Source organism: Aspergillus karnatakaensis, assembly GCF_047715665.1.
Source record: "Aspergillus karnatakaensis strain CBS 102800 unplaced genomic scaffold BJY04scaffold_46, whole genome shotgun sequence".
Classification (NCBI taxonomy): Eukaryota; Fungi; Ascomycota; class Eurotiomycetes; order Eurotiales; family Aspergillaceae; genus Aspergillus; species Aspergillus karnatakaensis.
Genome location: NW_027395758.1, coordinates 1 through 26,063, shown reverse-complemented (window position 1 = coordinate 26,063; position 26,063 = coordinate 1). Strand labels below are relative to the sequence as shown.

The 26,063-nt window shown below is 50.5% G+C and overlaps 10 protein-coding genes across 10 annotated transcripts; 5 read left to right on the top strand and 5 right to left on the bottom strand.

Annotated features, from left to right (window-relative positions):
• Positions 1-825: 825 nt before the first annotated feature.
• Positions 826-1,277, bottom strand: BJY04DRAFT_221101 (LSM domain-containing protein; the record flags this gene model as incomplete). The annotated part of the gene is made up of 2 exons (XM_073717023.1): positions 826-1,065; positions 1,167-1,277. The coding sequence occupies 2 exons, from the start codon at positions 1,275-1,277 to the stop codon at positions 826-828; spliced, it is 351 nt and encodes a 116-aa protein (XP_073568185.1).
• Positions 1,278-1,628: 351 nt separating this feature from the next.
• On the bottom strand, positions 1,629-3,081 carry BJY04DRAFT_195836 (uncharacterized protein). The gene is made up of 2 exons (XM_073712275.1): positions 2,646-3,081; positions 1,629-2,582 (listed from the first exon to the last, which is right to left on the bottom strand). The coding sequence occupies exons 1-2, from the start codon at positions 2,803-2,805 to the stop codon at positions 2,200-2,202; spliced, it is 543 nt and encodes a 180-aa protein (XP_073568184.1). The 5' UTR covers positions 2,806-3,081; the 3' UTR covers positions 1,629-2,199.
• Positions 3,082-3,498: 417 nt separating this feature from the next.
• On the top strand, positions 3,499-4,991 carry BJY04DRAFT_195835 (protein MEMO1). Its single transcript, XM_073712274.1, has 3 exons — positions 3,499-3,772; positions 3,823-3,891; positions 3,946-4,991. The coding sequence occupies exons 1-3, from the start codon at positions 3,618-3,620 to the stop codon at positions 4,820-4,822; spliced, it is 1,101 nt and encodes a 366-aa protein (XP_073568183.1). The 5' UTR covers positions 3,499-3,617; the 3' UTR covers positions 4,823-4,991.
• A 1,756-nt stretch (positions 4,992-6,747) lies between these two features.
• On the top strand, positions 6,748-8,371 carry BJY04DRAFT_209261 (glycoside hydrolase family 71 protein; the record flags this gene model as incomplete). The annotated part of the gene is made up of 4 exons (XM_073714095.1): positions 6,748-6,876; positions 6,930-7,458; positions 7,504-7,729; positions 7,777-8,371. 4 exons carry the CDS (start codon positions 6,748-6,750, stop codon positions 8,369-8,371), a joined length of 1,479 nt encoding a protein of 492 aa, XP_073568182.1.
• Positions 8,372-9,257: 886 nt separating this feature from the next.
• Positions 9,258-10,560, top strand: BJY04DRAFT_111850 (uncharacterized protein). Its single transcript, XM_073708160.1, has 3 exons — positions 9,258-9,412; positions 9,487-9,838; positions 9,886-10,560. Exons 1-3 carry the CDS (start codon positions 9,352-9,354, stop codon positions 10,337-10,339), a joined length of 867 nt encoding a protein of 288 aa, XP_073568181.1. The 5' UTR covers positions 9,258-9,351; the 3' UTR covers positions 10,340-10,560.
• A 771-nt stretch (positions 10,561-11,331) lies between these two features.
• Positions 11,332-13,997, bottom strand: png1 (peptide-N4-(N-acetyl-beta-glucosaminyl)asparagine amidase). The gene is made up of 4 exons (XM_073712273.1): positions 12,998-13,997; positions 12,533-12,933; positions 11,924-12,481; positions 11,332-11,866 (listed from the first exon to the last, which is right to left on the bottom strand). The coding sequence occupies exons 1-3, from the start codon at positions 13,522-13,524 to the stop codon at positions 12,069-12,071; spliced, it is 1,341 nt and encodes a 446-aa protein (XP_073568180.1). The 5' UTR covers positions 13,525-13,997; the 3' UTR covers positions 11,332-11,866; positions 11,924-12,068.
• A 215-nt stretch (positions 13,998-14,212) lies between these two features.
• Positions 14,213-15,463, bottom strand: BJY04DRAFT_195797 (uncharacterized protein). Its single transcript, XM_073712272.1, has one exon. It carries the CDS (start codon positions 14,559-14,561, stop codon positions 14,241-14,243), a length of 321 nt encoding a protein of 106 aa, XP_073568179.1. The 5' UTR covers positions 14,562-15,463; the 3' UTR covers positions 14,213-14,240.
• Positions 15,464-17,949: 2,486 nt separating this feature from the next.
• On the top strand, positions 17,950-20,669 carry BJY04DRAFT_111812 (putative chromatin assembly factor 1 subunit B). The gene is made up of 6 exons (XM_073708159.1): positions 17,950-18,160; positions 18,226-18,241; positions 18,319-18,421; positions 18,475-18,711; positions 18,777-19,830; positions 19,879-20,669. Exons 1-6 carry the CDS (start codon positions 18,057-18,059, stop codon positions 20,450-20,452), a joined length of 2,088 nt encoding a protein of 695 aa, XP_073568178.1. The 5' UTR covers positions 17,950-18,056; the 3' UTR covers positions 20,453-20,669.
• A 539-nt stretch (positions 20,670-21,208) lies between these two features.
• BJY04DRAFT_111803 (putative exopolyphosphatase) lies at positions 21,209-22,669 on the bottom strand. The gene has a single exon (XM_073708158.1). The coding sequence runs from the start codon at positions 22,644-22,646 to the stop codon at positions 21,267-21,269; it is 1,380 nt and encodes a 459-aa protein (XP_073568177.1). The 5' UTR covers positions 22,647-22,669; the 3' UTR covers positions 21,209-21,266.
• A 156-nt stretch (positions 22,670-22,825) lies between these two features.
• Positions 22,826-25,096, top strand: BJY04DRAFT_195794 (uncharacterized protein). Its single transcript, XM_073712271.1, has 3 exons — positions 22,826-23,148; positions 23,199-23,236; positions 23,283-25,096. The coding sequence occupies exons 1-3, from the start codon at positions 22,838-22,840 to the stop codon at positions 25,034-25,036; spliced, it is 2,103 nt and encodes a 700-aa protein (XP_073568176.1). The 5' UTR covers positions 22,826-22,837; the 3' UTR covers positions 25,037-25,096.
• The last annotated feature ends 967 nt before the right edge of the window (positions 25,097-26,063 follow it).

Here is a 26,063-nt window from a genome sequence, read left to right as displayed (position 1 = left end):
CGGCTGGAGATGCCCATTCATAGGCTCTCCCTCTCACTCCTCCAGACGTCTAGACTCGAGATGAAGACTTTTCCTCACGATGGTCAGCTTCCAATGACCTCCGAAGATACCCGAATTTGCATGGCCACTCGCCGTGGCTGAGGTCGCACACTGCAAGATCAAAAATTCCCCGGTCGTTTTTGCTTTTTCAAGAGTCTTTTTTGTTCTTGTCCAAGTCTTCTAACCTATCTGTAGATAGCCACCATTGAAGCTCTACCGCGCACGAGATGGCCAGAAAATCTGTCAGTAGAACCCCCACAACCTTCTTCTCCTCCGATTGCAGGAACACCGCCAGTTCACTCAAGTTCACTCAAGTTCAGCCCAGCAGAGCAAGAATCATACTACCTAATGCCGCCAAGGCCCAATTACTGCGCCAAGATAACGCAGCTTCATCTGTTTCGTCATTTTCTCTCAACCCACGTTCCAGCAGGTCTCACACTTCCATTCCAGATCTTGGCGTCTCACCGAAAAAGTGGGTTAAAAACTAGGTAAGAGAGGACAGAGTACTCAGTCAAACCATGCTTGAGCCTCCTCTTGCAGGGCACAGTGTAGCAAGCGGTAGCGAGAGATTGCTTGCGTGCACCATCAGTAGTGCACTCTGCTCCAGGCAGTTCCTCGAATAATGCATCAATCATCGACCATGGTTGATATCACAACTTCCCCACGTGAACATTGCATAACACGTCTGTAAGCCGGACGCGACCCTGAAAATAAAAACAGTCGTAGAAAAAGCAAAGAAAGGGGCAACGCTCGCCACGAAAGTAAATCGCCATACGGGTAGCACCATCACGATGCGTGGACTGATTCCCGCACGCGACTCTGTTGCGGGGTCTCTTCCAGCTCGATTCTCGTGATGTGCTGACCGGGTACAACCACCAGACCAATGAATCGACTCGTCATATTTACTTTAAGGTTTGGCGTCGTCTCGTCCAAGCCCTCGGGCGCTGCGTTCGAGGCTGCTTTTCGGACAGCAGCCGTTGTGGGATATCGGTACTCGTGCGTGTTGGCGAGAATGATATTCCGAGCCTGGATGGGATGGACAAATCAGTAAATATTCGCCTCAGCCTGCAACTCTTGACACCCCGACGAGAGAAATCAAAGCCAGAGCAGCTTCACTAATGACTTACCGAATCAGTGCACTTGAAGACGCCAACAAAGATCCTCGTGTCCGTTGCATGCACACGGAACGTCTGCCCGATCAGCGATTCCAAGTATTGTACGGCCTGGCTTGCATCCATCTCTGTCCTCTTCTCCTAATTGGTAAACGTAGTTCGGCAGGCCTCTCGCTCAACTTCCGCGGGCTGAGTGAGATGAATGACGGGGCTGGCAACTGGAAACTTGGGCTATTCGGCGCCGAGTGATCTGCAAGGTAATCATCAGCTGTTAGTAAAGAATGAATCTGAGCTCTAGAATTGGACATACCTTGGTCCTGGTAGTTCCGACTGGAGCTCGGTAGGCTGGTGCGTTGGTGGTTCCAGTAAAACTGATTGTGCTGTTGATGTGCTTCGGTATCGTGAGACACCTTATTTATCAGGCGTGAAGCTCCCACCAGCTGCAGGAATTCCTCCCCGCATATGACGCCATGCTATACCTACCTGGTAAATACGTTTGATTCTGGAATTTTGGAATATATAAGCTTGTGCTATTGCTAACACTAAAGCCTTCACATTACGAATCATTATATATAATCACTATTAATGCCGGCCAATCAGTCAATTCAACCAACCATCAGAGCAGTACGCCCAACCAACAGATAGTTGCGGTCGTCGCGTTCCTATTATGTCCTTGTTGAGACTGGTGACATATACGAATTGAACAGGAGCTCTGTGAGTAGCCAAGCCAGGGCCTTCGGGTGCGGTCGTAACAGTCCCCATGCGGAACAAAAGTGGCAGTGCAAAGCGCATCAGCTCGGAAAGGCAACGCTCTAGAACAAGCAAAACAAGTCGCATCATCTCAGGGCCCGCTGCGGTGCCTGTGATCGCCAGCAACCACTAGCACCTGAAGCTCATTGGCGATTGGAAGCAACGCTGGAAGGCAACACAAAAAAAAGCATGAGCCGGTCCGAAACCATGGGACCCGGATATAAAAGCAAATATACCACCGATCGAATGGCCATGCTTGCCCAATGTTGGACGGAAAGAAGCATCACAGCAAGCCAAGCTACCCTGCCCACTGCCTTAGACCTCGATTTGGTTCGCTATTCCCAATGCTCAAATCCATATCCATGTCACAGTCGGCCAATCGAGTAGCTGGTGACATTGTACCGCTATCGCTCGTCGTAGCTGGTGAAACACTCCCAGCATTATGGCTTTGAAGCAACTCATTTCCTCCCCGTAAAGGCTCGTTCGGGAATTGTCGGATGGGGGGGGAAGGGTAAGATGGGCGAGACGGCTGGACAGGACGAAAAAATTGAAGTAATGATTGTTGACGGTGGTCAACAGGAGTCGGTGCGTCCGGTTCTATATCCTGGTCTTGACCTGCAGGGGTCATAGGCATCTGCTGCGCCCGCTGTTGGGCAGTAAACAGCCAGTGAAGGGTGTTGTCTATTCTTCGTGTCAGCATGCCGCTTCAAGCCTCAATCCACAATTCAACGCCGGCTCGCTCACCATATACTGTCTGCTCATCCGGGCGGTCGTTTCTGACGCGCTTCCGTGTCCGACTATGGAGATGCTTTGGGATGTCATTCATGGAGGGTCGGTCAAAGACGCCCTGAGCTGACTGTGGGGATGCAATGTTTGGAAATGAAGCCTTGCGTTTGAGTGACATGGTTTCCAAGGCTGAAGGTAAAATGAGCGAATTAAGTTTCCTTTGTGAGAGAGGGGACTGTTCAGGAAACAATAGAGCAGAATATATCAGAGTATCAGGATTGATTTTCGATGAGCCTAATCTTGAGAGATTTAATTGTCTTGGTGAGGTTGATGAGGAATCCGAGGTAGGCTGGGGTCGCGCGCTGGGAAGAATCTACGCGTCAGGATACAAAACTATGCACTAACCCCATTCAGGTTTAATTGCTGGAGCACCTGCACGAGAGACTCTCAAGGGAACATGAACTTTAACCTAGAATAGTAACTTTTATAACAAATCCAGAGCAGTGTAATGTCAATTGTTCACGCATCTTTACTGTTGCTTATAGTTGACGAATACTTAGTGTGTATCCGAACCGTATAGTATCCCTTGTCCCTACTCGTAGTTGGTGCGGGGATGGATATATATAGCGCTAACCGGGCGGGGAGGATCTTAAGCTTCTCTGGATTGTTGCTTTAGTTGAGTCAGTAGGATTATTAGAAGCCATAACCTGATATACGGTGAGTGACGCTTATTTATCTTCTATACACGAATTTATCGTTTAAGGGAAGCTTCCAACTAGTAAATAGCTAAAATCTCAGGCGTGGGTGTTGTCCTGGGGTTTGCTACCTACTGCGTGCCATGACAAGCATCCACTTATCTTCCCCGCTCTCCCCTCAGCAACAAAGAACAACCTCCAGCTGTCTAACTCTTGACTTTTTTAACAGCACTTTTACCTCCGGACATATACTCCTTTGCATCTGTCTCAAGACATCAAGACATCAAACATCAACATGGGCACTAGAGCTGCTTCTCACTCTGGATCCTGGTACTCTGACGACCGTCGTGTCCTCACGAATCAACTCGATCAATGGCTGGCTCAGGTACCTGACAACATCGAGCGGTTGGGCTCTCTTCCAATACCTGGCGCACGAATAATAATTGCCCCGTGAGTACTGGCGAGAGTCCTTAATATCACATATTGATATTTGAAATCAGACATGCAGGATATAGGTACTCCGGAGCATGTGCGGCTTATGCCTACAAAACCTTGGATCTATCCAGAGCGTGAGAATCTTTCTTCAAGAACCTTCATCAGTAACTAAAGGTGAACTCTCATAGCAAACGGATATTTGTTCTCGGTCCTTCGCATCATCACTACTTCACGAGCCTTGCGCTTCCCAGGCTGACCGGCTACTATACCCCGCTATCCGATGACCCTCTTCCGCTCGACACGGAGCTTATTGCTCAACTACGGTCAAGTCAAGCAGTCAAGCCAAATGGCTCAACTATCGCTTTTGAAGCAATGTCCAAATCCGTTGACGAAGACGAACACAGTATCGAGCTCCATCTTCCATACATCCATCGTCTTCTGCAACTCCAGCATCCCGACAAGCCGACGGCAGAGTATCCTCCTTTGGTACCTATATTAGTGGGAAATACATCCACGACAACAGAGAGTGCTTTTGGTGCTCTGCTGGCACCATATCTGGCGGATTCTTCCAACGCATTCGTCATTAGTTCCGATTTCTGCCACTGGGGCCTGCGCTTCCGCTACACGTACTATGTCCCGCATGCTCCTACGCCAGGGCCAAGGTTGCCATTATCCTCGAATGCGTTACCGCAGCCAGAAGATGATATTAGTGAGACAGAGGACAAGATCGAGCTTGCCTCTGCAGGGCATCACTTGCAACAGCGGGATCGTATACAAAGAGGAGAACCAACAATTCACGCGAGCATTTCGGCGTTCGACATCGCAACTATGGCAGCTATAGCAACGGGAAAGACCTCGAATTTCACTGAGTCACTTAAGCAGACGGGTAACACGGTCTGTGGTCGCCACCCTATCGGTGTCATTATGGCTGCCATTGAAGCCGCTGGCAAGCAGGAAGGGGGGAGGGGCAAGTTTTACTTTGCTCGGTACGAGCGCAGCTCGGACATTGTGGACGACGTCCAGGATAGCTCCGTGAGCTATGTCTCTGCATTCGCTGTGGTGTAGCACAGCCATAGGCATCCGTAATTATGTAGACCGCCATTTCGCCATGGTCTTCGCTTGTATCAGCCATTTATCGGTGTTCAGAATGTGTTCAATGTGACTCCATCTCAGCTCGCCTCCACCTTCGTAATCGGGCGTTCCATTTGCTCGGTAATTCAGTTAAAGAATGGTCAATCTCGAATATACACTCATCAATGTCGTCAGTATGCATACTCTCAAACCTTAGTACGCTCTTTCACTCTGGATTTCTATCTGGGCCAGCTAGACGAAACGAAACTGATATCTTAAGTCTCATCAAACGTAGAATCTCTCACTATGACCAAAATAGCCTGCCCATCTACTTTCATAAACTCATTTGAGCCGTCTTGCAGACCCAGGACAGGGGTCTCATTCGCATCCATCACATGGTATTCCCACATCGGCCCCCGGCCGCTGTATCCCTATGTATCTCAGGCTGCATACCGGACGTTGAACAACTGCCATTGTTACACGGCTAGATCCTCCGGCATTTGGCCTGGTGGCGAGGAACATGACGGCCAGTGACTCATGAGGCGAGATCGGTTGTTCTTCAATATTGGGCGCATGAGTATGGGCTCTAAGATCGTGGCCACCACATGCATAAGGAGAGGAACTATAAGCTCTACAAAGGCATGAAGAGACTCTATTAAGGTCGCTCAGTGTTTAAATAACCTCAAATTAGGATAATCGCGGAACGTGTGGATTTTAAGAGGGTGTTGGTTTCCCGGAGTCTTGTGATGAGATCGGGTGGGTTGAGGAAGGGATGAAACTTCTGTGGTCCGTGTAGCTGGGCTCTACGTGAGATTTCCGTGTTCTGCCTCTGATGGACCCTGGGCAGCTTGTGCAATGAGACCCGACTTGTGTCGAAGGGTTTGGTCTCGACGTGGATGCACACACCGTTTCTCTTTAGATCAGAGAAGTTACTTGCATTATGGCAGCTTCATAGTGCTTGACTGACTCGGAGAAACCCCCACAACAGAAGTAAGAGAGCGAATACCGTTTACCGGAATATACTACCAACTAGCGAATGCAATAATATGGGAAATAAACTGGGGAAGTGCGGAGAAAACCCGGCATTGATCCGCAACGCTGCACACAATAACAAGCCACCACTAACCCTCCCAACTTTGTTTCAACTAATGCAACCACAGAAGTCTCTGAGCATCACCGCAATCTGAAAAACCCTCTGTTTACTCTTTCCACTCGACCTAGACTCGCCCCCTGCCCCCAACACCCATAGAAATGAAACCACAACCACCACCGCCACCATCACCATCCCGGATCCTCATCCTGCCACAACCCAATCACCTCGCTGATACCCTCGCTTGCCGATCCTATCTGACGACCATCTGATCTGAACTCATTTCCTCACACCGTTAGACGGAGACGGAGAGCCGCCTTCGAACTAGGAATGGATCGGCACAACATCCGCATTCGGGATTGAGAATCGGACGAGAATTTCGGCTATACGCGCTTTAGCGATGGTTTCGTGGGGAATATCTGCCTGTGGGAGAATGTTATGAGATAATTGTCGAGGTTTGATCCTTGTTGTGGTGGCGGGGATGGGATGTGGAGGGTACGGGGAGGGAGGGGCGAGAGAGGTATAAAGCAGGCTTGGAAGGAGGATAAAAATGAGATTATTGAGATTCAGACTTGCGAAGAGGTAAGTAGAGGTGCTTACTGCTCCTGGATGGCCGAAGAGTTGAGCTGATTGTTTCGTGACTCAAGCGCCTGGCCTGGATATCGTTTCATCTATACCTACCTCGACCACTTATACTCTTTGATTGACAGCGCAGCATTTTGGGCCGAGAAATCAAACATTCCTGGTATATTTATATTTTCTGCGCTTCTCTTGACGGCAGGATGTGTCTTTCGCACCGTTTGCTCCAGGCTGACCGACAACCTAGATCATGCATTGGAAGACGCTCCTCCTAGCCCTGGTGACAGGTGCTTCAGCATTTCCGCAACTTAAGGTCCCTCAGGTTCACAAACGGCAAAATGGATCGAATACAGAAAGACTTGTTTTTTGTCATTTCATGGTGATCTTGATCCAACGCTGAGTGCCCGCGAGGGAAGACTGATCAGTGTATAGATCGGTATCTCAAGCAATCGCCAAAGCTCCGCCGATTATGACAAAGACATGCAGCAAGCGAAAGAACTAGGCATTGATGCCTTTGCTTTGAATATTGGTGTCGATCCCTACACTGATACTCAGCTGAACTACGCCTATGAATCCGCAGAACGGAATGATATGAAAGTGTTCATCTCATTCGACTTCAACTGGTACCACGTGGACCAGGCTGCTGCTGTGGGATCAAAGATTGCGCAATATGCGAGCAAGCCCGCGCAGCTTTTGGTTGACGACAAAGTTTTCGTATCCTCATTCTCTGGCGATGGTATCGACGTGGCGCAGATTGAGTCTAGTGCTGGAACAGACATCTTCTGGGCTCCTAATTATCATCCTGGGATGGGTGACTATAATGATGTGGATAGTGCGCTTAACTGGATGGCGTGGGACAATGATGGAAACAACAAGGCGCCAAAGCCTGGGGCAAATGTCACGGTTGCTGATGGGGACCAGGCGTATATTGATGCCTTGGCAGGCAAGCCCTATCTTGCGCGTAAGTCGATCAAAGCTCTTCACGAACGATAGCTAATCTGCACAGCTGTATCTGGCTGGTTCTTCACTCACTTTGGGGGTGAGGTGCCATATAGCAAGAATTGGGTGTTCCCATCTGATCTGCTATGGTACAACCGCTGGCAAGAGATATTGGAGCTTGGCCCTCGGTTCCTCGAAATCGTCACATGGAATGATTATGGAGAGTCGCATTATATCGGACCTCTGTCATCACCGCATACGGACGACGGAGCCTCCAAATGGGTGATGGATATGTGAGTATACTTCACTATGACAATATTTGTGGCTAACTTGTTCTGAGGCCGCACACCGGATGGCTTGAGATGTCAAAGCCCTTCATTGCCGCATACAAAGCGGGCGAGACTTCGCCAGAACCGCATATCCAGGATGAAAAGTTGATATACTGGTACAGACCCACGCCCAGAGACGTTGAGTGTGACTCGACCGACACCACAATGGGCGGCAGTCCGGATAACTCAACTGGAAACTTCTTCCGCGGTCGGCCCGATGGATGGGAGACCATGCAGGACGAGGTCTTCGTTGTTTCCTTGCTTACATCTCCTGCTACAATCCAAGTTAGCTCCGGAGAGGTAGAGGCAAGCTTTGAAGCGCCTGCCGGAGCAAGCGCCTTCGCGGTCGAGATGGGTGTTGGCAAGCAGACATTCTCAATTGTGCGAGACGGGGAGACTGTGCTGTCAGATACCAGCTTGAAGGACATCGTGAATGAGTGTATCTGCGGTCTTTATAACTTCAACGCGTACGTTGGAGTTGTACCGCCAGAGTCGACCATCGACGAACTTGACTCGACCGGGCTCGCAATGCTGTCCCAGGGATTGAACGCTCCTTGTCCGACCAACACCCTAGCTGCCAATGCTGCCAGTGCTACTACTAGGTAGCAGCGTTTCGGCCAATCTGAGAAGTCTGGAGAAATTTGATTCGGATCAGAAGGATCCCGTCGACGAGCCTGTGCATTGACTACATACGACATGTTTTAGCCTTGGACAGCGAGCTGCCATTCGTTCAATTGGGATACTCTCGTACATACACTCGTTGTAATATATTGGTTGGATTCTTTATACTATTACCGGTGTCAGCAATGTCTTGTGACTAAAATGTATATAGATACTGGAAAAAAGAATGTATCTCACATGCTTGCTTTCTGTTTGTGTGTGTTCTTATCAGTTGGTGTCGGGGCGGTACGGGACGACCCCCCTGCCTCCGAGTTCGGCCGAATAAGTTGCAGGATGAAGGCGTAATCATCGCCCTATGAAAGAGCCTGGGAGTTGTTCCGAAAGAGACCAGGAGCCGTGAAATACCAGGAGAGGAACGGAGGCGGGATGATGACTCCAGTGAAGGATGAGCGGGAGGGGGAGTTGGTTGAGTTGGAGACTTGGAGTGGCAGGTTGCGATGCGTAGGCAGGAACTTATCTGATGGTTGCTTATCTTTCCCCACGCTTTAAAAGACAACCGTTTGCCCCGGCCCCTTTCGATATACCCTCACCGACTCTTCTAGCCTTTTATTTCTCACTATGAATACCTTGTTATCGCCTGCTTCCTCTACTTCTGGCTTCTCCGATCCTGCGTTGAGAGACTCGCCCGATATACACCGTCGTTACTCCGCAAAGCAGGGCACGGACTTACCCCCTCATCCTCAGCCACAACTTCCCCAATTCCTGCATCTTGCGTGATCGCGACTTCTTGTCCATCAAACGGTCGGTTTGGGCTTCAGCTCACGAGCCACGTATTATACCTGTTGTTTGACCTGTCCACGGCCTTGACTGCAATATGATTTGTTAACGCGGTTCCTGCCCGACTCACCCTTCCTCCTTAAGCACCATCTCCATAGTCCGAGGAGCTCTATACCATACACCCCACCATGGCGAGGATAAAGCAGGGCGTGTTCTCCTGGGAGGATGTCCTAGCCCATCGGTACCAAAGTCTGTCGTCCTATGCTTCCTCGTTGTCCTGTGATATACATAAAGAAGTTGGACGGCGTACTAACCCGACAAAGACAATAAGCCCACGGCCCTTCCCCGCCCCTGCAGACCAAGCGCCGTCTGCGGACGAAGTCAGTCACAGCCGAAGCAGCATGACACCAAACTGAACTGGGAAGTTCAGCTGCAGAGTCTCTTGCTCACCAAGCTCTCGCCAGAGCTGCGGGTGATGATATGGAAAGAAGTCCTCGGCGGCATGCGCATCCACATTATACAGAGAACTGATAGAAGGATGGGCCATGTCATTTGTCCGATCTCGGAAGTATGTGATATTTGTCGCGGAGGGCTTCCACCGTCTGGCTGCTGCAGGGAGAAAGAATCCCGTGCGACAAGTGATATCCTCGCTCTTCCGATGGCGTGCAAGCAGATGTAAGCAGCCTGCATCTTTGCCGAGAAAAGACGGCTAACGGGAACAGCTACTGCGAATCCGTCCACCTTCTATATACTCTCAACGTCTTTGAGTTCAGCAATACTTGGTCTTTGACATACCTCCGTCTTACGATCCCTTCAGATCTCTGGGACGCCATCCGCGACGTCGAACTCAGCTGGGCCTTCCCCGGTCACTGGCTCCCTAGCAAGGACCCTGTCAAGTCCGTTTACTTCTCTGCCGGCCGCCAGCAATGGATCGAGACCTGTCGTGCCGTAACTCGCATGGAGGGTCTGCAATCGTTCACCCTGCAGCTTAGCAGCAGCTGGTTTTGTGAACCTGTCGAGAAACTCCCTGTTTTCCTAGAGCCGCTACGAGAACTGCACCTGCGACAACAGTGGAAACTGCACTTGCCTCGGCAACCATACTATGTCAAGGAGATCCGGAACATAGATGGCGACTTGCGCAAGAGGGGTATTGATTGCGCGGTGCACGCAGCATAGTATATATACTACTACGTGAGGTTTGTTAGTGCATGTGCATATTTTCTTGGCTGCTTGCCATTCTCATTAGCGAGCTCTTTTTAGCATTCAATCGATTGAGTATTAGTCTAGTTGTAGAGCAGAGGAAGTACTCCCTCCGTACCTGAGATGGAGGGTAGACCACACTAGGATTCAAGAATCTTCAACGCTCCCAGAGCCATCTCGGACCCAGCGATGTAACTCTGATCTCCGAAGCAGGTCCAATCTCGGCGCCGAAGTCCCACCAGTCAAAGTCGTTGGAACCAGGTGACAATCCTCCAGCGCAGATCCCACAACAACCTGATTTTTATTGAAAATCCTCATAAACAACCAAGTAACCCGGAATGAGAACAAACCCCTGATCCAGGAATCCTTCGTGGTCGTGTAAGTACTACTGGTAATAATTTCAAATCTTACTCCGTACACGTTACGGCCCTACGGTTGTCAGAATGAAGATCTCGATAGATAATGTATCCGTGCACAGCACTATGCCATTCTTATGCAGACAACAGACACAGGCGGAAACTCTATTTATATCCATCATGTTTCCGGCTTCCGGGAACGCGGGGAAGAAAGCTACGTCGTCGTTACCTAAGATTTTCCGCGTCTGGTTAGGTTGAGTTCAATCCATTACAAGGTTCACTCAACTCAACTCAATTCCACGATCAATGCGAAAGCATAAAAGTTATGGTTGAATTATCTCGAATAGAGCGAACGGCCAGAGAAAATACGGGAGCCCAGCAGAGGGAGGATGAAATTTCTGGTGCCTGATTCTGCCGGTCGCGAAAGTGAGACAGGCTTGCGCGACGATCGCCTATCGCAATTTAACATGATTCAGGGCCGGCAGGGCTAGCCTCAGGCACAGGGTCGGACTCAGGGTCTGGATGGCTCCATGGTCCCACCTAGATCAGCTAGGTATCGTTACGGTTCAAATTTCAGGGTCAGCGTCCGCCGTCAGGTCATCTGAGGAGAAAATTGTACCATCGATATTGTTCAAGGTGTCTTAAATTTGTGTGTAGCTAGTCGATATCAACTACTCCTGATAGAATACCAACGTTCGGAACGCCCAAAGCAAAGGTATAGAACAATACATGACAGAAATGAAAATAAGAGATTGAGCCACCGATTATAACCAAAAGCCAGATATGTATCGCTGAGCGCCCCCATCCCATGCCATTCCAAACCATGAGAAGATGACCGATTATATTGCAAGTGTCGTACGCCATGTAAACATGAGTCCGAAGTGGAGTGTAAATTGCCTCGTCAAAGAAGTATAATGAAAGAAGAGAAATGAAGGGTAAGACCATTAAGGTATCATCACAAAAGGAGAAGGACAAGGCCGTCGGGGTGTAATTCAAGTAATTTCAAGACCACGTTCTGTCGCACCACGAGGGTGAAGAGAACGACTCTGATTATCGGTATGACATGAAGCGATGTCATGATGATAGAAGCCATTTCGAATGGAAATCGGCATTCTTGGACAATTGAAGCTGACATGTGATGAGAGAGCTTCAAGGTCCTGGTGAGCCAGGTCCAGCCTAGCGAGATCATCGGGATGTAACACACCTCTCACACTTCGGCCTGGACCTGGACTCCAAACTGAGGCTGCGGCAGCAGGATCCGTCAAAAAGAGGTAAACCTGGGCGCTTCAGTTCTGGCACGGCGTAACCGCGGAGAGGAAGAATAATAGGTGATCATGTTCTGAATGGGGTTATCGGTCGCCCTGCGAACCATCAGGGCCAGAGTGGCCGGATCTTTGCCGATTGTTGGCCCAAGCGGCTGGTGCAACATCCGCTGCCGTTGGCCTCTTTTGTTCGTCCGACCGAGCGGAAGAGCGACTCGAGGGTAGAAGGTTGTTCAACTCAGCAGCAAGAGCACAGGCGGTGTACATGCGCAGTTCCCGCTCCTCGCGCTCATCTTCTTTGAACAACCGCCGCTGTTCCTCTTTGGGTCGATTCTCCCTACGCATTTTCCGAATTTCCTGGATAACCCAGACGAGGACCTCTTCGGGGACACGCGACCGTGGTGCGCCATGTTTGGCAGGACTTCGGACATAGCGACGAGTGACATCAGTAGCACCGTCGATGGAGAAAGCGATGCAGTAGGACATTTTGCGGCCCCAACCTGCCAAAGGATTAGCACTGATCAACTAGAACCAAAGGAGGAGACACAAACCTTCAGCATAAAGGCGGGGTTGATCCCACGTTTCTTCACAGGCATCCACATGAACCCATCTTTTTTGGTGCTCAGAATAAACTTCTGTCCACACGTAATCCTCCGAGTTCCAGACCCAGCGTACGCGGCCACCCAGCGCTCGACAAAACATGCTGAAGCAGTTTGCCCATTCCCCTACGCGACCCCGTCGGGTCTGCAATAATTGCCAAACATCCGAGTATCGTGGAAATCGTTCGTATGCGCCGCAGGTTGGTTCTGAGCACCGGTAAAGTTCTACTCGGTTGGCTCCGCGGGCAGCCTCATCCGGCGAGGGAGGAGTTCTGCCTTGTGCGATCGTGGGCATCATGCATCGTGAGCATGGAGGATTATTGACCCATTGGAAGAAGGACCGCTTGAACCATCTGCATGCGAAGGAAGGTTATTAGCGAGACTATAGGCTATACTTAATGGAATTGGGAGAGGAACCTTAACAATGCTCGGATGACGCAGTCCTGATAACCCCATTCTGGCCGCTTCTTGAGGCTCCGTGCCTGGGCCTGGATAATCTGGCACTCCTCATCTGCCTCCGAGTACAGCTTGTCCAGGGGAATCACAGAAAGAGCATCATCCAGGAGACCAGGGTTTTCGTACTTTGTTGGCGTTACGGAAAGAACATGGAGGAGATTTCGAAACTTCAGGCCATTTGAGTCTTGCGGAGGATAGGGGACAATTGGAAGGTTGCGTAGCGCTGGTGATGGGGAAGGTGGTTGTGAGTGCGGTTGCGTAGCCGACGGCGGCGGTGGTGGTGCTTGCGAGGGATGAGGTGGTTGCGACCGGTAGGGCGAGGGCGAGGGAGATTGTGTGCGGGAACGTGAGCGAGACTGTTCCTGGAGGCGTTCAAACCTCTTATTGCGCATCAACTGTTCGAAGGCACGAGTGAGTTCGGTAGCATCAAAGGCGTCAGTGGTTGGCGCCCGTCGGCTGTGGCTATGGTGATGCCTGCCCTCCGCCATGGTGTAGGGGGGTCAGGAAGACCAGCGGGTGGCTAACAGACGTTGTATCTCCAGATTGAGTTGAGATAATAAGTGGTGTATATGTCGTCCGCAGTCGAATCCGAAATAACGAGCGACGAAAAGTGAGAGGACCGATTGAAGGTTGGGAGGTTGTTTGGCGGCAGGGCGATGTTGGAATGGAATCAGGGACAGCGAGCGAGACTTGAGGATACGGTCACACAGCCCAGCCAGGCGGTCACCACCCTTGGCATTAATCAGCGTACGGTAAGGTCGAAATCTCGATACTCAATACCACTAGCGCCGGAGCCAGACCTGCCAAAAATAACCCTGGTTGCAGCAAAGGACTCGAGGGTCGAGGCTGTACTAGCAGTACCGAGTACCCTGACTTTGGTTTGCTAGATAGGTTAGTTGATTGAGAGTAGAGTCGAAAAGGCCGTCAAGAAGAGGAACAGACAAGAAAAGAATCAAAAGAGCAAAGGCAACCACAGAAGAGCAGGAAGACTGTAATTTTTCTGCTTTTTCCACGCCAGCACCGACGGCGAAGCGTCGTCAGCCTGGGGGTCCTCCCCCAATCAGAGCCCCGCCACAACCACAAAGCCGCGTGTGTCTCCCTGGGCCAAGATCCCTCCCTCCTCTCAACTTCCACAACTGCCCTGATTGATCTTCGCCCAACGCCCACAGGTTTTGGCAATAAAACGTCGAAAGCATCAGAATCCTTATGTTCCATGGACTGCGTCTGGTCTTTTGGCTTGATATGCTTGGCGCTGAGTGCTCCGAGTGCGTGCACATTCTCTTTCCCTAACAATTGCGGCTCGGGTGGACGCCAACGGAGATTTTGGACCTTCGGTGGTTGTTGTCGTCGGGTCTCCACTCTCTCTGCGATACAAGCCCGTCGATTGGGAGGCTTGAACGCTTGATAGCATTGCTGCAGAATTTTTGACTACAGGGATATTTCTCTCCACAGGCTGATGTATGTGCTGATGCATCTTCGAAGCTTCATAGTGACTACTTGGCGAGAGTGATGGTCGGGATTCCATGCGCGACGCAAGCTCCCACTATAGAACACGTACGGTCATCGTCATTCCTCTCCCCAAGAGATACCCGTACTCGGCGTAAAGCTCTCTGTTCCAACTTCCAACGATGAGTCGGTCTTACGCGGCTCCTGATCAGCGGAGAAATATTAGTCTATACTACTGCTACTCGTGCAACAGCGCACCACAAATGCAGACACCACTTCACCTCCAAATAATGGAGTCCGTGTTCCATTGAACGAGCAAAGTGGTTCGGGAGAGTCGGAGCTATGCGGCGGAAGACTGCGAAATACCCAAGAACGGCAATAACTTGACTGTCAGTGGATACTTGCTTTTTTTTACCTGCTTCAGATGACGAATCCCGTCGGCCGAAGTGGTTGAGAAACGACAACAAGCGCTCGGGTTAGCTGCCGAGCTATCTCATAACTGCTATTATCTATAGCGACTACAGTACGAGTTCAGTCCTTGAATTGGATTTGTGAGTGATACCCTGTAGTGTGGACTTTTTTGTGACTACCTTGTGAAGAGGCAAGAAAGGTGGGAAAGGGAGACGTGACGGTGGTCGGACATTCATGTGGTTGGTGAGGTTGATCATGGCGATCAAAACTATTTTGGTTTCTATGGTTTGACTCGTGAAAGCTTTCAGTCAGCAGAAGGTCACGACTGGCGATGGACTGGTTGAATGTTGAAATGTTCTGATCTATCTCGTCTGAAGAGAAGGTTTTTCGGTGGCCTCAGGGGGACACGCGGCATCTGCAATCCTCCTAGGGCCACCGGATTGCCTCTCCACTTCTGTTCCCAGTTCAAAATTTCTGGTGAAGCTAGTATGCGTGGATAAAAAACATTTATGTGCAGCCTTGAGTCCGAGCTCCCGAGCACCCTTGCCACTTGGTTCGAGAATCTGTAACTTGGAACGAACCCTTGATAGGTATTGTTACAATTACCTCAAGATGATGTCGAGCATACCAACCAACGAAGGATGACAGCAAAAATGATGTGGCGGAGACGCGCAAGCGTCCGTCTTGGCATGGAACAAGATCTGGCTAGAGCTGTCTTTTCGCTCCATAAAGCTAGTCTGCTTTTGGCTGATCGTCGCTGTGTCACGGGATCCTTGGATTGGACCCTTTCTTGCGCTTCATCCCCGTCAGAGTCCAGACCGCGATCTATGAACAACAACCCCTTTGATCCGGGGTGAGCTCGTTAGCATCTGCGTGCCCCCATTTTGACTGGGCCTACTACTGTTCACCAAATTTATTTCCTGATAGCCAACGTCATCAAAGGCAAATTAAGGTCACTGCAACTTCACCATTTGACGACTTTCAAAATACAGCCACCGGGCGCTACATAGCTCGATAGACGGAGGAGGGCGGCTTGCTCAACGGGGCGAAGTCCTTGATCTCACTCTCTCTCTCCCGAAGTTTCCAGGAGTACGGAGTACACCGGCCTAGAGTTACTTCGGCGTCCTTCATTCTCGATGTGTTCGAACCCGTCTAGAGCCTAGGCTTCAATCACTGAAGCCGGATGGTATTCGCTATTGCTCATGTATGTTCCACACAAAACAGCCGAAAATCCAGGAACTTGGGCTCTGCAGGACGCCTTGTACCAGGGTGAACAATGGCCAGTCTGGCTGTTATCTCTAAACCTCCTATTCTCCGCGAATCGACCTAGGGCTGGAACGGTCTTCGCCTCACATTCTGCTGCACTGTTCGTCTTGCTTACCGGGCTTATCTTCGCCCCATGCTTGTCATGCGGCGTGGCTTTCTTGAACGCATGTTTCTGCTTTCTTTGAAGCTTGCAGTCTGCAGAAAACCTGCGCTCATGACGATCCTTGGCTCTTAAGCTTTCGCTAACCTGCAGCGACCCTTGAAAAATACACTCCTACGTACACTCGCCATTAATCCCCTCGGGTAACTCTCGCTGCCATCGCAAAGAGGCTGTTTGTTGCCTTCGATCTTACGTTTATGTCGACGATTTCTGAGTTGCTTGGCTTCCTGAACGTCCCCCGAAGCGGTAACGCTGTTGCGCTTGGGAGCAGGGTGCACCCCTTCTGCACAACTACTTCCCGTCTCGGTCTGACATAACGAAGTTCAAGGTATTTTCGATATGATACATTCTTCTTCACCAAGGGTCCTGATATCTTTATTTTCCTCCGGTACTTCTTGTGACCAATAGTGTTATTTGCCCAGTGGGCCAAAACTGATGGCCTGGCGTTGAAACACGGAGGTTCACCGTGTAAAGGTAGAAAAGCCCTAACCGTACGCTCATCATATGTTTTGACTAGCCTTGTAGTGTGGTTATACACATTCTTCAATAAGAGAGATGGAGTCAAGCGTCACACCTACTTGTCATCCGTTATACCTAGGTAACTATGAGAGTCCACTGAAAACGGAATTTCTGACCCCATAAGGTTGACACGAAATATAAAGACCGCACGACGTGGGCATCCAAAGCAAGCCCAGAAGCTTCAGCTGGAACAACACAGTCGCTCCTGGTAAAAGTTATTCTCAAGCTCTAGTCTACCACCATTACCATCTATCATGGTGCCAAGATTCCTCGATGCGCGGAGTTTCCATATGGATTGAGCTTTACGCCATCTTTCTGTATCGGATTTCACAATGAACGTAGGCCTGAATGGATGTCTGATTGTTGGCGTGCAAACAATCTCTCTATTTATGAATCGATGAGCGCGGTCATATTGATGTAGGTTGTGCTGACAGCCTTCGTTCTTGGTCATTCCTGGAGTTCCCAATGGATCAAGCCTTCTCTCCTTTTCATAAAAAATTCAAGCTCATGGGGCAAAGAAGTCGAGGTCTTAGCAAGGATTGATCACGCTCTCTGTTGGTATGTTTTTTGAGTCTTATAGGCGACTCCTCGGCCTGTTGTTTCTTACGATGTGCAACCAATATGTAGCTGACTCATTTTTGCTGTGATAAACTTCGTTGCGCTACTTCCAAGCAGCTCACAGACAGTGACCTTGTATCAAGTCAGTAGGGAAAAGGTCAATGTCGATGTCTGATATTTATGATCATTGAAGTAGCTTAGAAAGAGCGTGGTTGGATTGGACGAGCAGAGTCGAGCCGGGAGGCGTTCTGATTGGCGAATTGGCAGCGCGCGTCCAACGACGCCAAAAGCGACACGACCAGGCCGTTGAAGGGCATCCCAATTATTGAGAGGCGGAGACATCTTCCAGTTTCACTTTTCCATTTTCCCATTTATGCTACTCCTCATTATCGGCACTTCCCCTCACAACCTTCCTCCTCTTGAGCTCTCCTGCACGCGACCATAACCCCTCACTCTTTCTTGACTGCCGCGCCGTGACCGTCCAAACCACGTTCGGAAGCCTAGCTCAACTCCTCCCACAAGCAGGCTATTCACCTCTCTCCATAGCACGGATTCTACCGCATATATCGTCTCAAATATTCTTATATTTTCTGAAGAACACATCTAACCAGCTCGATATACGTTGAAACGCCCACCGCCGGTTGGGGGCCTGTCTCCATCATGAAAGCTACGCCGTTGCTCATCTCGTGGCACAATGACAACGCCCCCATCTACTCGGTCCATTTTGATCCAAATGGCAAAGGTCGGCTAGCTACAGCTGGGAAGTATGTTTCTCGATCTCCTCACTATTGTCTTGCTTGTTCCTGACTAACATTCAACTCTTTTCTAGTGACAACAATGTCCGCGTGCGTTCGCCTTACCCTCCCTTCCGAGTCTTACCCCGTCTGCGGCTTCGTTAATTTTGACTTTCGAGAAATTATAGCTTTGGAAAGTGGAGACAGTTGGTCAGGATCGAAAGGTCACATATCTGAGCACATTGGTGAAGCATACGCAAGCTGTTAACGTTGTCCGCTTCAGTCCCAAGGGTACGACATCCTCGGAAAGCAAGATTTTCATGATCCCTTCTGACTACAGCTAGGTGAAATGCTGGCATCAGCTGGGGACGATGGAAACGTCCTACTTTGGGTGCCATCAGAATTGCAAACACAGCCGGGACTCGGTGAGGATCGGTCAGACGACAAGGAGACATGGCGCGTCAAGCATATGTGTCGTTCCTCCGGCGCTGAAATATATGACCTGGCGTGGTCTCCTGACGGTGTTTTCATCATTACCGGTAGCATGGACAACATTGCCAGAATATACAATGCCCAAACCGGTAAGCCTTGAGTTGCAGCATTGCTCGAAGCCTGGACAAGCACTGATCTTGACTTTGACGGCTAGGACAAATGGTGCGACAAATTGCCGAACATTCGCATTACGTGCAGGGAGTAGCCTGGGATCCTCTTAACGAGTTTGTTGCAACTCAGTCATCCGATCGATCTGTTCACATTTACAGCCTGAAGACGAAAGATGGCCAATTTACTCTTACTTCGCATGGGAAGTTTCTTAAGATGGACCTACCAGCAAGGCGGATCTCGCGCGGTAGCCCTGCGCCTCTTGATCTCTCCATTCGATCCCAGCCCGCCACTAGTGGTTCCGTGGCCGTGGCTTCTCCTGCTCCTTCGACTCCGGGTACGCCAATGACCTCGCATCTTCCCATGGACCCGCCTCCGATGTCACACAGTCGGCGATCCTCTTTCAGTTCTTCACCGAACATCCGTCGCTCGGCATCACCAGCACCGTCCCTGCCTTTACCGGCAGTAAAGCCTTTGGAAGTGACCTCTCCTGGCCTTGGCGGACTGGGAGTCAGAAATGCGAATATATACGCCAATGAGACATTTACATCATTTTTCCGACGCTTAACTTTCACTCCCGATGGAAGCTTGCTTTTCACACCTGCAGGCCAGTATAAAACATCCCAGGTTTCCTCCACTGACCCTGGTAAAACGGCGGACGAGGTTATCAATACGGTGTACATTTATACCCGTGCTGGCTTCAACAAACCTCCGATCTCTCATCTCCCCGGGCATAAAAAGCCTTCTGTCGCAGTCAAATGCTCACCAGTATTTTATGCCCTACGAGAGGCTCCGGAACCTTCCAGACGTCTTACTCTGGGTACCTCTACAGGGGAGAACGGATCAGCCACAAATGCACCGCCCACAGAGTCTCCGGCACCGACGTCCACTGTCGGCGATGATTTCAAGAACAGCTCAGCTTTAAGACCGTCAGAATCCCCTTCCTCTCACCAGCTTCCACCTCCTGTTTTCTCTTTGCCATATCGAGTGGTGTACGCCGTCGCTACTCAGGATGCCGTTTTGGTGTACGACACTCAGCAGCAAGCCCCGCTCTGCGTCGTGAGCAATCTGCATTTTGCGACATTCACGGATTTAACCTGGTGAGTGAATTGACGCCGAAGCGAGAATGGCATTCTAACTATATCTAGGTCTGACGATGGGTTGACTCTGATAATGAGTTCATCTGACGGCTTCTGCTCTACTCTTGCGTTCGCTCCAGGTGAGCTCGGCCAACCATATACCGCTCCTATATCCCCACCACAGACTAGTGGCACGTCGGCTGGTCCATCAACAACCCTTCATACTCCCACAAATCCAACCAAAGCGACCATTCCGCCGCCGCCTGCAAGCCCTGCTCGTTCCAATTCAGTCTCTTCCGTCACAACACAGCGTGCATCGCAACAAGCGGAGAATGTTGTTAACAACCCTACACCCACTCTTGGATCCGTACCACTAGTAACCGCAACGCACTCTGCGCAACCCTTAGCTACCCTCCCGCTCACCACGCCCCCCGAGACCCCCATGTCGACAGTGTCGCAGAGCGAGGGCAGCACAATACTGGGAAAGCGCAGCGAATCCGAAAAGGATGACAGCGAGGAGCGGACCTCAACCGAGAAACCGCAGCCTCCAAAAAAGCGGCGAGTGGCACCAACTCTAATTTCAGCGGGCACAGGCCCAACAGCCTCGAAAGAGGCGCCCTCAAACACAGATATCGGGGGCTAGCGTACACCATCCACTTAGCCCATATCCGCCAAAGTATCTTCTTGCATGCAATATTATTGATGACAAATTCTTATTTATGATTTATGTGGGCTGTTTGAATTCCGGTGGCGTCTATCGATACCTTGTTTTCTTCCTTATGAGGATTATCTTCACCCGCTGTGTCATTTTGGTAGTTTCTCGCCTTATAAGGGATTGTGTAGTTCAACCTGACAAATTACTTCTGCCCTATCGGGCAAGGATGTTTGACTCCATCGGTTCCTGCTGTCTGATTCTAAGCGCGTACTAGAGTAGGCACTAAGTTTGAGGGCTGGATGCGCATACCCGGGCGGACAGCTTATGTATCTTAGGACCGAGAACAGAATATATTCACTTGAACCTCAGATACCCTCTGCTGTAGTACCAGTGATCTTCTCTCAAAGTCGAATACAGCGCAATGGGGAAAATACGAGCACCATCCCGACGAGGCTCACAAAATTGTTGGTCCAAGAGCAAGGGAAGACAGCCTTCTAGATCTCTAGCCAAGGAGCTCTTGTTTACTAGGGGTATCACTTTTAGGATTGACTACGTCTATGATCTATGCGGAAGAGGGAGAAGGGCAAGGTCCTTACTCTTCTTGTCCGGTGCCAATGTCAGAGGAACGTCTAGGAGACTAATGCGGGAGACCAAAGGTGACGGATGCCCGCACAGGGGATGTTGATGGCACGGCTTGTTACTGGCGGAATACGTCAATTCAAAGCCAGCTGCCGACAAGGCAGGCGACCTCAGTCATGATGTAAGTGAACTGCACGTGGTTGAGAGCGAAGGTTGCGGATAATCAAAGAGAAGCAGCCGCTTGTCGAACTAAAGGAGCGACCTGTTTTCGACTTTGAGACACGTTGGTCTGAACCCAAATTCGCGTCCACTGAGGACTATCATCGCGAGCGTCTAGCGTGTCTTTGATGTCTTGAGCGTGGTCACTTCCATCCAGCGATTGCCACTCGACTAGGCCTAGTTGGGATCTTGAGTCGGAGACGAAGATCTCTAGAGCCTTCACGCCACGATCACTGAGGCCATAGACCAATAGTTCGCGGGAGAACTGGCCCTTATCTGCCGAGCTGAACGTAGTCATCACGGCAACGACGTCTAATTCGCGCTCTGATGCGAATGCCTTCAGGTCTTTCAAAAAGGCGTGTGCTTTCCCTGCCTTTCGAACTATCCAGGGGACTGACTTGACCACGGAACAGATACCGATTTGTACCGGAGCTTGGTCGGTGTGTCGAGTTGGCTGCTCTGCCCACTCTTTGTAGTCTCGACCCAAGATCTCATCCACGGTGAGTAGGTCTAAACTATTCTGTTTTGTTCCGTATATTTCTTTATAAAAATGAGTAACATCCCAAGAAGGGTCGGTAGAGGTTGCTTTGGGAAGTAGAAAGTCGCTCGCGGAGGTGTCGAAACTGGTCACTTTGTCTTTATTGTTCAGATTGGCGGTATCGATAAGAATTGATGCCATAGCAAGTCTAGCCACCTCCTCTTCATTCGCAGGTACCGTGTCAGACTTCGGCCAAAGGCCCATCTGCTCTAACTCAGTGACAACCAGCGAGGTACAAGACCCTGTGGGCTCAACAAAGTTGGGCTGTGTGGTAGATATAGGAGGCAAAAAGCCCTCGTCCGCGTGATGATCAATACAGCCTAGGACAGTAAACTCAACTGACAAGCCCGGTAACGACCCTTTGCCAGATCGGGTGTCCGATGACCGTATCGGAAGCGCATTCCAGTCCACCAAGACTGAGTCGGCCTGCAGCTGGCTTTCCGAGCTTCTTGGTTTCAATTGAGTTGTAAAGTCCGCAACCGTCAGAAAATGTTCTTTGAGTGCCGAGCCGTCCTCGACCTCTAATGCTTCCTGGGTGTTGCGCTGGGATAGCTGTAATGCTTTGATGAATTCCGGGCGCAGTCGACGCAGCTCGGGGCCGGCGTGAACGTTGTCGAGGTTTATGACCGGGACATGAGGACGTGGAGAATCTCGTGGAACACGGTTGTGGGCGAAATAGGAGTAGATGAGGGCGGAGATGATTGAGTCAAGGTCAGCGGAGGGGTTGCCAATGACGTAGATGGGGGATTCCGCGCGCGATAGAGAGCCTGATATAAAGCGGTGGTGAACCCGGAGAGCGGACTCGAGGAATTGACAGAGCGTGGGCTGGGGAGACGAGAGGCGCATCGTCAATAACGTTTGGGATGGATTTGCTTGGTTGCGAAGGAGAAACAAATGGAGATGGGGAAACATCTCACCTGGAGCACCGGAATGCGGAGAAAATCGATTCCGACTTACCCCCCCAATATCTGTGTTGGAGTCTCCCTTCTTCGTTGAGATCCCTAGTTACATCTCGTCTGCTTCATACTGACAAGAGAATGGCTGACCAAAGACTGACGGCTGCCATTCTGGTTGTTTCGGATACTGCGTCAAAAGACCCGGCGTCGGACAGGGTCATTGGCACACTTGCCGACGTCTTCTCAGCCGAGGGGTCAAACAGTTGGGAGCAGCCGATCACCAGAATAGTGGCAGACGATGTGCTTCAAATCCAGCAGACAGTTTGTGAATGGGCAGATGGGCCTAATCCTGTCAATCTTGTCCTGATAAGCGGCGGCACAGGCTTTGCAGTCAAGGATAATACTCCCGAGGCAGTAACGCCTCTTCTCCACCGTCATGCCCCAGGCCTTGTGTAGGTACCTTGGTCAGGTATATATTGTAGATTGCTGATCAGGCGCATAGGCATGGTATGATAGCCTCATCGCTGAAGGTCACTCCTTGTAAGCCTATCAAAACACTTCCAATATTCGTGGCTGACCGATGTAGTCGCAATGATGGCTCGACCCGTTGCTGGCACCAGGAACAAATCCCTTGTCATTACGTTGCCTGGCTCTCCAAAAGGCGCCAAGGAAAACCTTGAAGCCGTTATCAAGCTATTGCCTCATGCCTGTACACAGGCTGCTGGCGCCAACTCCCGGGCACTCCACGCCGGCGGAGTGAAGAAGCTCGAGGCTGAAGCTGGGGTCAAGGCTGAACCGCAGCATGACCACCACCACCATCACCATCATGGTCACTCTCATGCACATGGCCATGGTCACGTCGTTCCAAGAGCACATACCACTCCTTCTGAGCGGCGTTCGAATGATCCTGCGGCAGGGGCCAACCGGAGATACCGCGAGTCGCCATATCCCATGCTCTCTGTGGATGACGCTCTAAAGCTGATTATAGCCAACACCCCAAAACCAGAAGTTGTTGAAGTCTCGGTGGACATAGACTTGGTAGGATCTGTCATTGCGGAGGATGTATATGCTCAGGAGGCTGTGCCAGCATATCTGGCAAGTATCGTCGATGGATATGCCGTGATCGCGCCAGAGCACTCTTCCGACGCCCAAAGTACGAAGGGAATCTTCCCTGTGGCATCTGTTACCCATGCGAACGAAGGCGGGGTGCTTGCGCCGCTTGAACCTGGTACTATCGCTCGAATCACGACGGGTGCCCCCCTTCCGCCTAATGCAAATTCTGTCGTCATGGTCGAAGATACGTTACTTGCATCGTCGACTCCTGACGGTAATGAAGAAGCAACTATAGAGATTTTGACCGGCGAGATCAAACCAAATGAGAACGTCCGCCAGCCCGGAAGCGATGTTGCACTAGGGTCAAAAATCCTTCAACGGGGTGATCTGGTTACTTCTGTCGGCGGCGAGATTGGTCTTCTGGCAGCCACTGGAACTAAGACGGTCAAGGTATTCAAGAAACCTACTGTTGGAGTTTTGAGTACGGGGGACGAGCTTGTCGAGCACAACGACCCAAGAACTCTTCATGGCGGGCAAATCCGAGATTCTAACCGGCCATCTATTCTGTCTTGCTTGAAGTCGTGGGGCATCCCAGCGGTTGATCTAGGAATTGCGCGCGACACACCGGCAGAGGAACTCGAACAAAGCCTTCGCGATGCTCTGCGCGGAGTAGGACGAGCCAGCACCGGAGTTGACGTGATCATCACCACGGGAGGTGTATCGATGGGCGAGCTCGACTTGCTTAAACCTACCATCGAACGGTCCCTCGGTGGAACGATCCATTTCGGTCGGGTATCTATGAAACCAGGCAAGCCAACAACATTTGCCACCGTGCCCTTCAAACCATCCTCATCTGCCGATGGGCAACAAGAACGTAGTTCGCGACTTATCTTCTCCCTTCCTGGAAACCCGGCTTCTGCACTAGTCACCCTCAACCTCTTCGTTCTTCCTTCTCTTCACAAGTTCATGGGCTTGGACCAAAAGCCAGCTGCTTCCGATCTTGCACCAACGCTCGGACTACCGCTCGTAGCGGTAACACTTTCGCATCCTTTCCCACTTGATCCGAAACGAACAGAATACCATCGTGCTATCGTCAGTGCGTCGCGCAAAGATGGAAAGCTTTACGCGACAAGTACAGGGGCGGAGGGTGTGGGACAGCGAAGCTCGCGAGTAGGGAGTCTAGCTAGCGCAAACGCTCTTCTGGTTCTTCAGCCTGGACGGGGATCTCTTATACAGGGCACCTTAGTAGAAGCATTGATGTTGGGACCTGTTGTGCGAGGCGAGTAAAATGATTACACGAGTATTTACTTGGTTTTTCGACTTGAATAACTTGTAGCTGATCCTCTTCGTTTGTTTTGCTGCATAGTACCAAGTCAGTTTTCCCTCTAACTTCTCTAGCTTGACCACACCCTTGGATAAGCTCTTTTGACGGGGTATTCACTCCCCTACACCCATTGATTGCCCAGAAAGTCACAGCATGACAAATTTTGTCATTGTCTAGGCTGCCGTTTACGCCCTGCGGCTTTGACCATATGCATTCCTAGGATCAGCAGCACCCTGCAACCGAAACCCTACCCCAGTGTCGGGTATGGGAAAGTTATACCCGTTTACATCATATCAGAAATACTTGTGCATATGAAAGTTTGAAGAGTGAGATATTAAATAGTGATGGCATAGTCTTTGCTATACTACCTAGAAGGATACTACGGCTGTAGTTATATGATTACTGAGATATGATGAACCACACTACTCTGATTATCATATGGCTTGGGTATGAGCCACAGATACGGAACAGATTTTGATCAGTTACTAAGGCATGTACGTGTATGACAGACTAACTGCAAGACAGGTCTAAGCTAACCACCGCTCCCACCAACACCGCCATCGCCCCACCTACAATGTTGTGTGTTTTTAGTTAGCCCTGCGCAGCATATAAGGCAGAATTGAGTACTTACCCCAACCCTCCCACCTTCAAGCTCCCATGCCCGTCCCTGCCACCCGCCAAGGCATGAGAGGTTTGTTACGTGGAAAGAATGAAGAAACTAGGTGTTAAGTCACGGAGCTATAGCTGAAGTCAGTGCTCGTTTGCATTACTAGGATTAATCACTTACTAAAGATGAAGAGGGGGTAAATGGCCCATGCCCGTCCCAACCACCCACCGAGGCATGGGGTCGTGAAAAGAAAGGATGGTAAGAAGTGATAGAAGGGAAGGTAGGAAAGAAGGTAGGAAGGAAGGTAGGAAGGAAGGTAGGAAGGAAGGTAGGAAGGAAGGTAGGAAGGAAGGTAGGAAGGAAGGTAGGAAGGAAGGTAGGAA

Excerpts from the sequence above, each read along its gene's own strand:
- BJY04DRAFT_111803 (XM_073708158.1), bottom strand. The coding sequence starts at position 22,646 with ATGCGCCTCTCGTCTCCCCAGCCCACGCTCTGTCAATTCCTCGAGTCC.
- BJY04DRAFT_195836 (XM_073712275.1), bottom strand. The coding sequence starts at position 2,805 with ATGTCACTCAAACGCAAGGCTTCATTTCCAAACATTGCATCCCCACAG. Across the intron at positions 2,583-2,645 it reads GGATGAGCAGACAGTATATG|ACAACACCCTTCACTGGCTG; the intron begins GTGAGCGAGCCG and ends CACGAAGAATAG.
- BJY04DRAFT_195797 (XM_073712272.1), bottom strand. The coding sequence starts at position 14,561 with ATGGAATCCCGACCATCACTCTCGCCAAGTAGTCACTATGAAGCTTCG.
- BJY04DRAFT_111812 (XM_073708159.1), top strand. The coding sequence starts at position 18,057 with ATGAAAGCTACGCCGTTGCTCATCTCGTGGCACAATGACAACGCCCCC. Across the intron at positions 18,712-18,776 it reads AATATACAATGCCCAAACCG|GACAAATGGTGCGACAAATT; the intron begins GTAAGCCTTGAG and ends TTTGACGGCTAG. Across the intron at positions 19,831-19,878 it reads ACATTCACGGATTTAACCTG|GTCTGACGATGGGTTGACTC; the intron begins GTGAGTGAATTG and ends AACTATATCTAG.
- BJY04DRAFT_195835 (XM_073712274.1), top strand. The coding sequence starts at position 3,618 with ATGGGCACTAGAGCTGCTTCTCACTCTGGATCCTGGTACTCTGACGAC. Across the intron at positions 3,773-3,822 it reads GCACGAATAATAATTGCCCC|ACATGCAGGATATAGGTACT; the intron begins GTGAGTACTGGC and ends ATTTGAAATCAG. Across the intron at positions 3,892-3,945 it reads ACCTTGGATCTATCCAGAGC|CAAACGGATATTTGTTCTCG; the intron begins GTGAGAATCTTT and ends GAACTCTCATAG.
- BJY04DRAFT_195794 (XM_073712271.1), top strand. The coding sequence starts at position 22,838 with ATGGCTGACCAAAGACTGACGGCTGCCATTCTGGTTGTTTCGGATACT. Across the intron at positions 23,149-23,198 it reads CGTCATGCCCCAGGCCTTGT|GCATGGTATGATAGCCTCAT; the intron begins GTAGGTACCTTG and ends TCAGGCGCATAG. Across the intron at positions 23,237-23,282 it reads ATCGCTGAAGGTCACTCCTT|TCGCAATGATGGCTCGACCC; the intron begins GTAAGCCTATCA and ends TGACCGATGTAG.
- png1 (XM_073712273.1), bottom strand. The coding sequence starts at position 13,524 with ATGGCGGAGGGCAGGCATCACCATAGCCACAGCCGACGGGCGCCAACC. Across the intron at positions 12,934-12,997 it reads GTCATCCGAGCATTGTTAAG|ATGGTTCAAGCGGTCCTTCT; the intron begins GTTCCTCTCCCA and ends CTTCGCATGCAG. Across the intron at positions 12,482-12,532 it reads ACCCCGCCTTTATGCTGAAG|GTTGGGGCCGCAAAATGTCC; the intron begins GTTTGTGTCTCC and ends ATCCTTTGGCAG.
- BJY04DRAFT_111850 (XM_073708160.1), top strand. The coding sequence starts at position 9,352 with ATGGCGAGGATAAAGCAGGGCGTGTTCTCCTGGGAGGATGTCCTAGCC. Across the intron at positions 9,413-9,486 it reads CCTAGCCCATCGGTACCAAA|ACAATAAGCCCACGGCCCTT; the intron begins GTCTGTCGTCCT and ends AACCCGACAAAG. Across the intron at positions 9,839-9,885 it reads CCGATGGCGTGCAAGCAGAT|CTACTGCGAATCCGTCCACC; the intron begins GTAAGCAGCCTG and ends TAACGGGAACAG.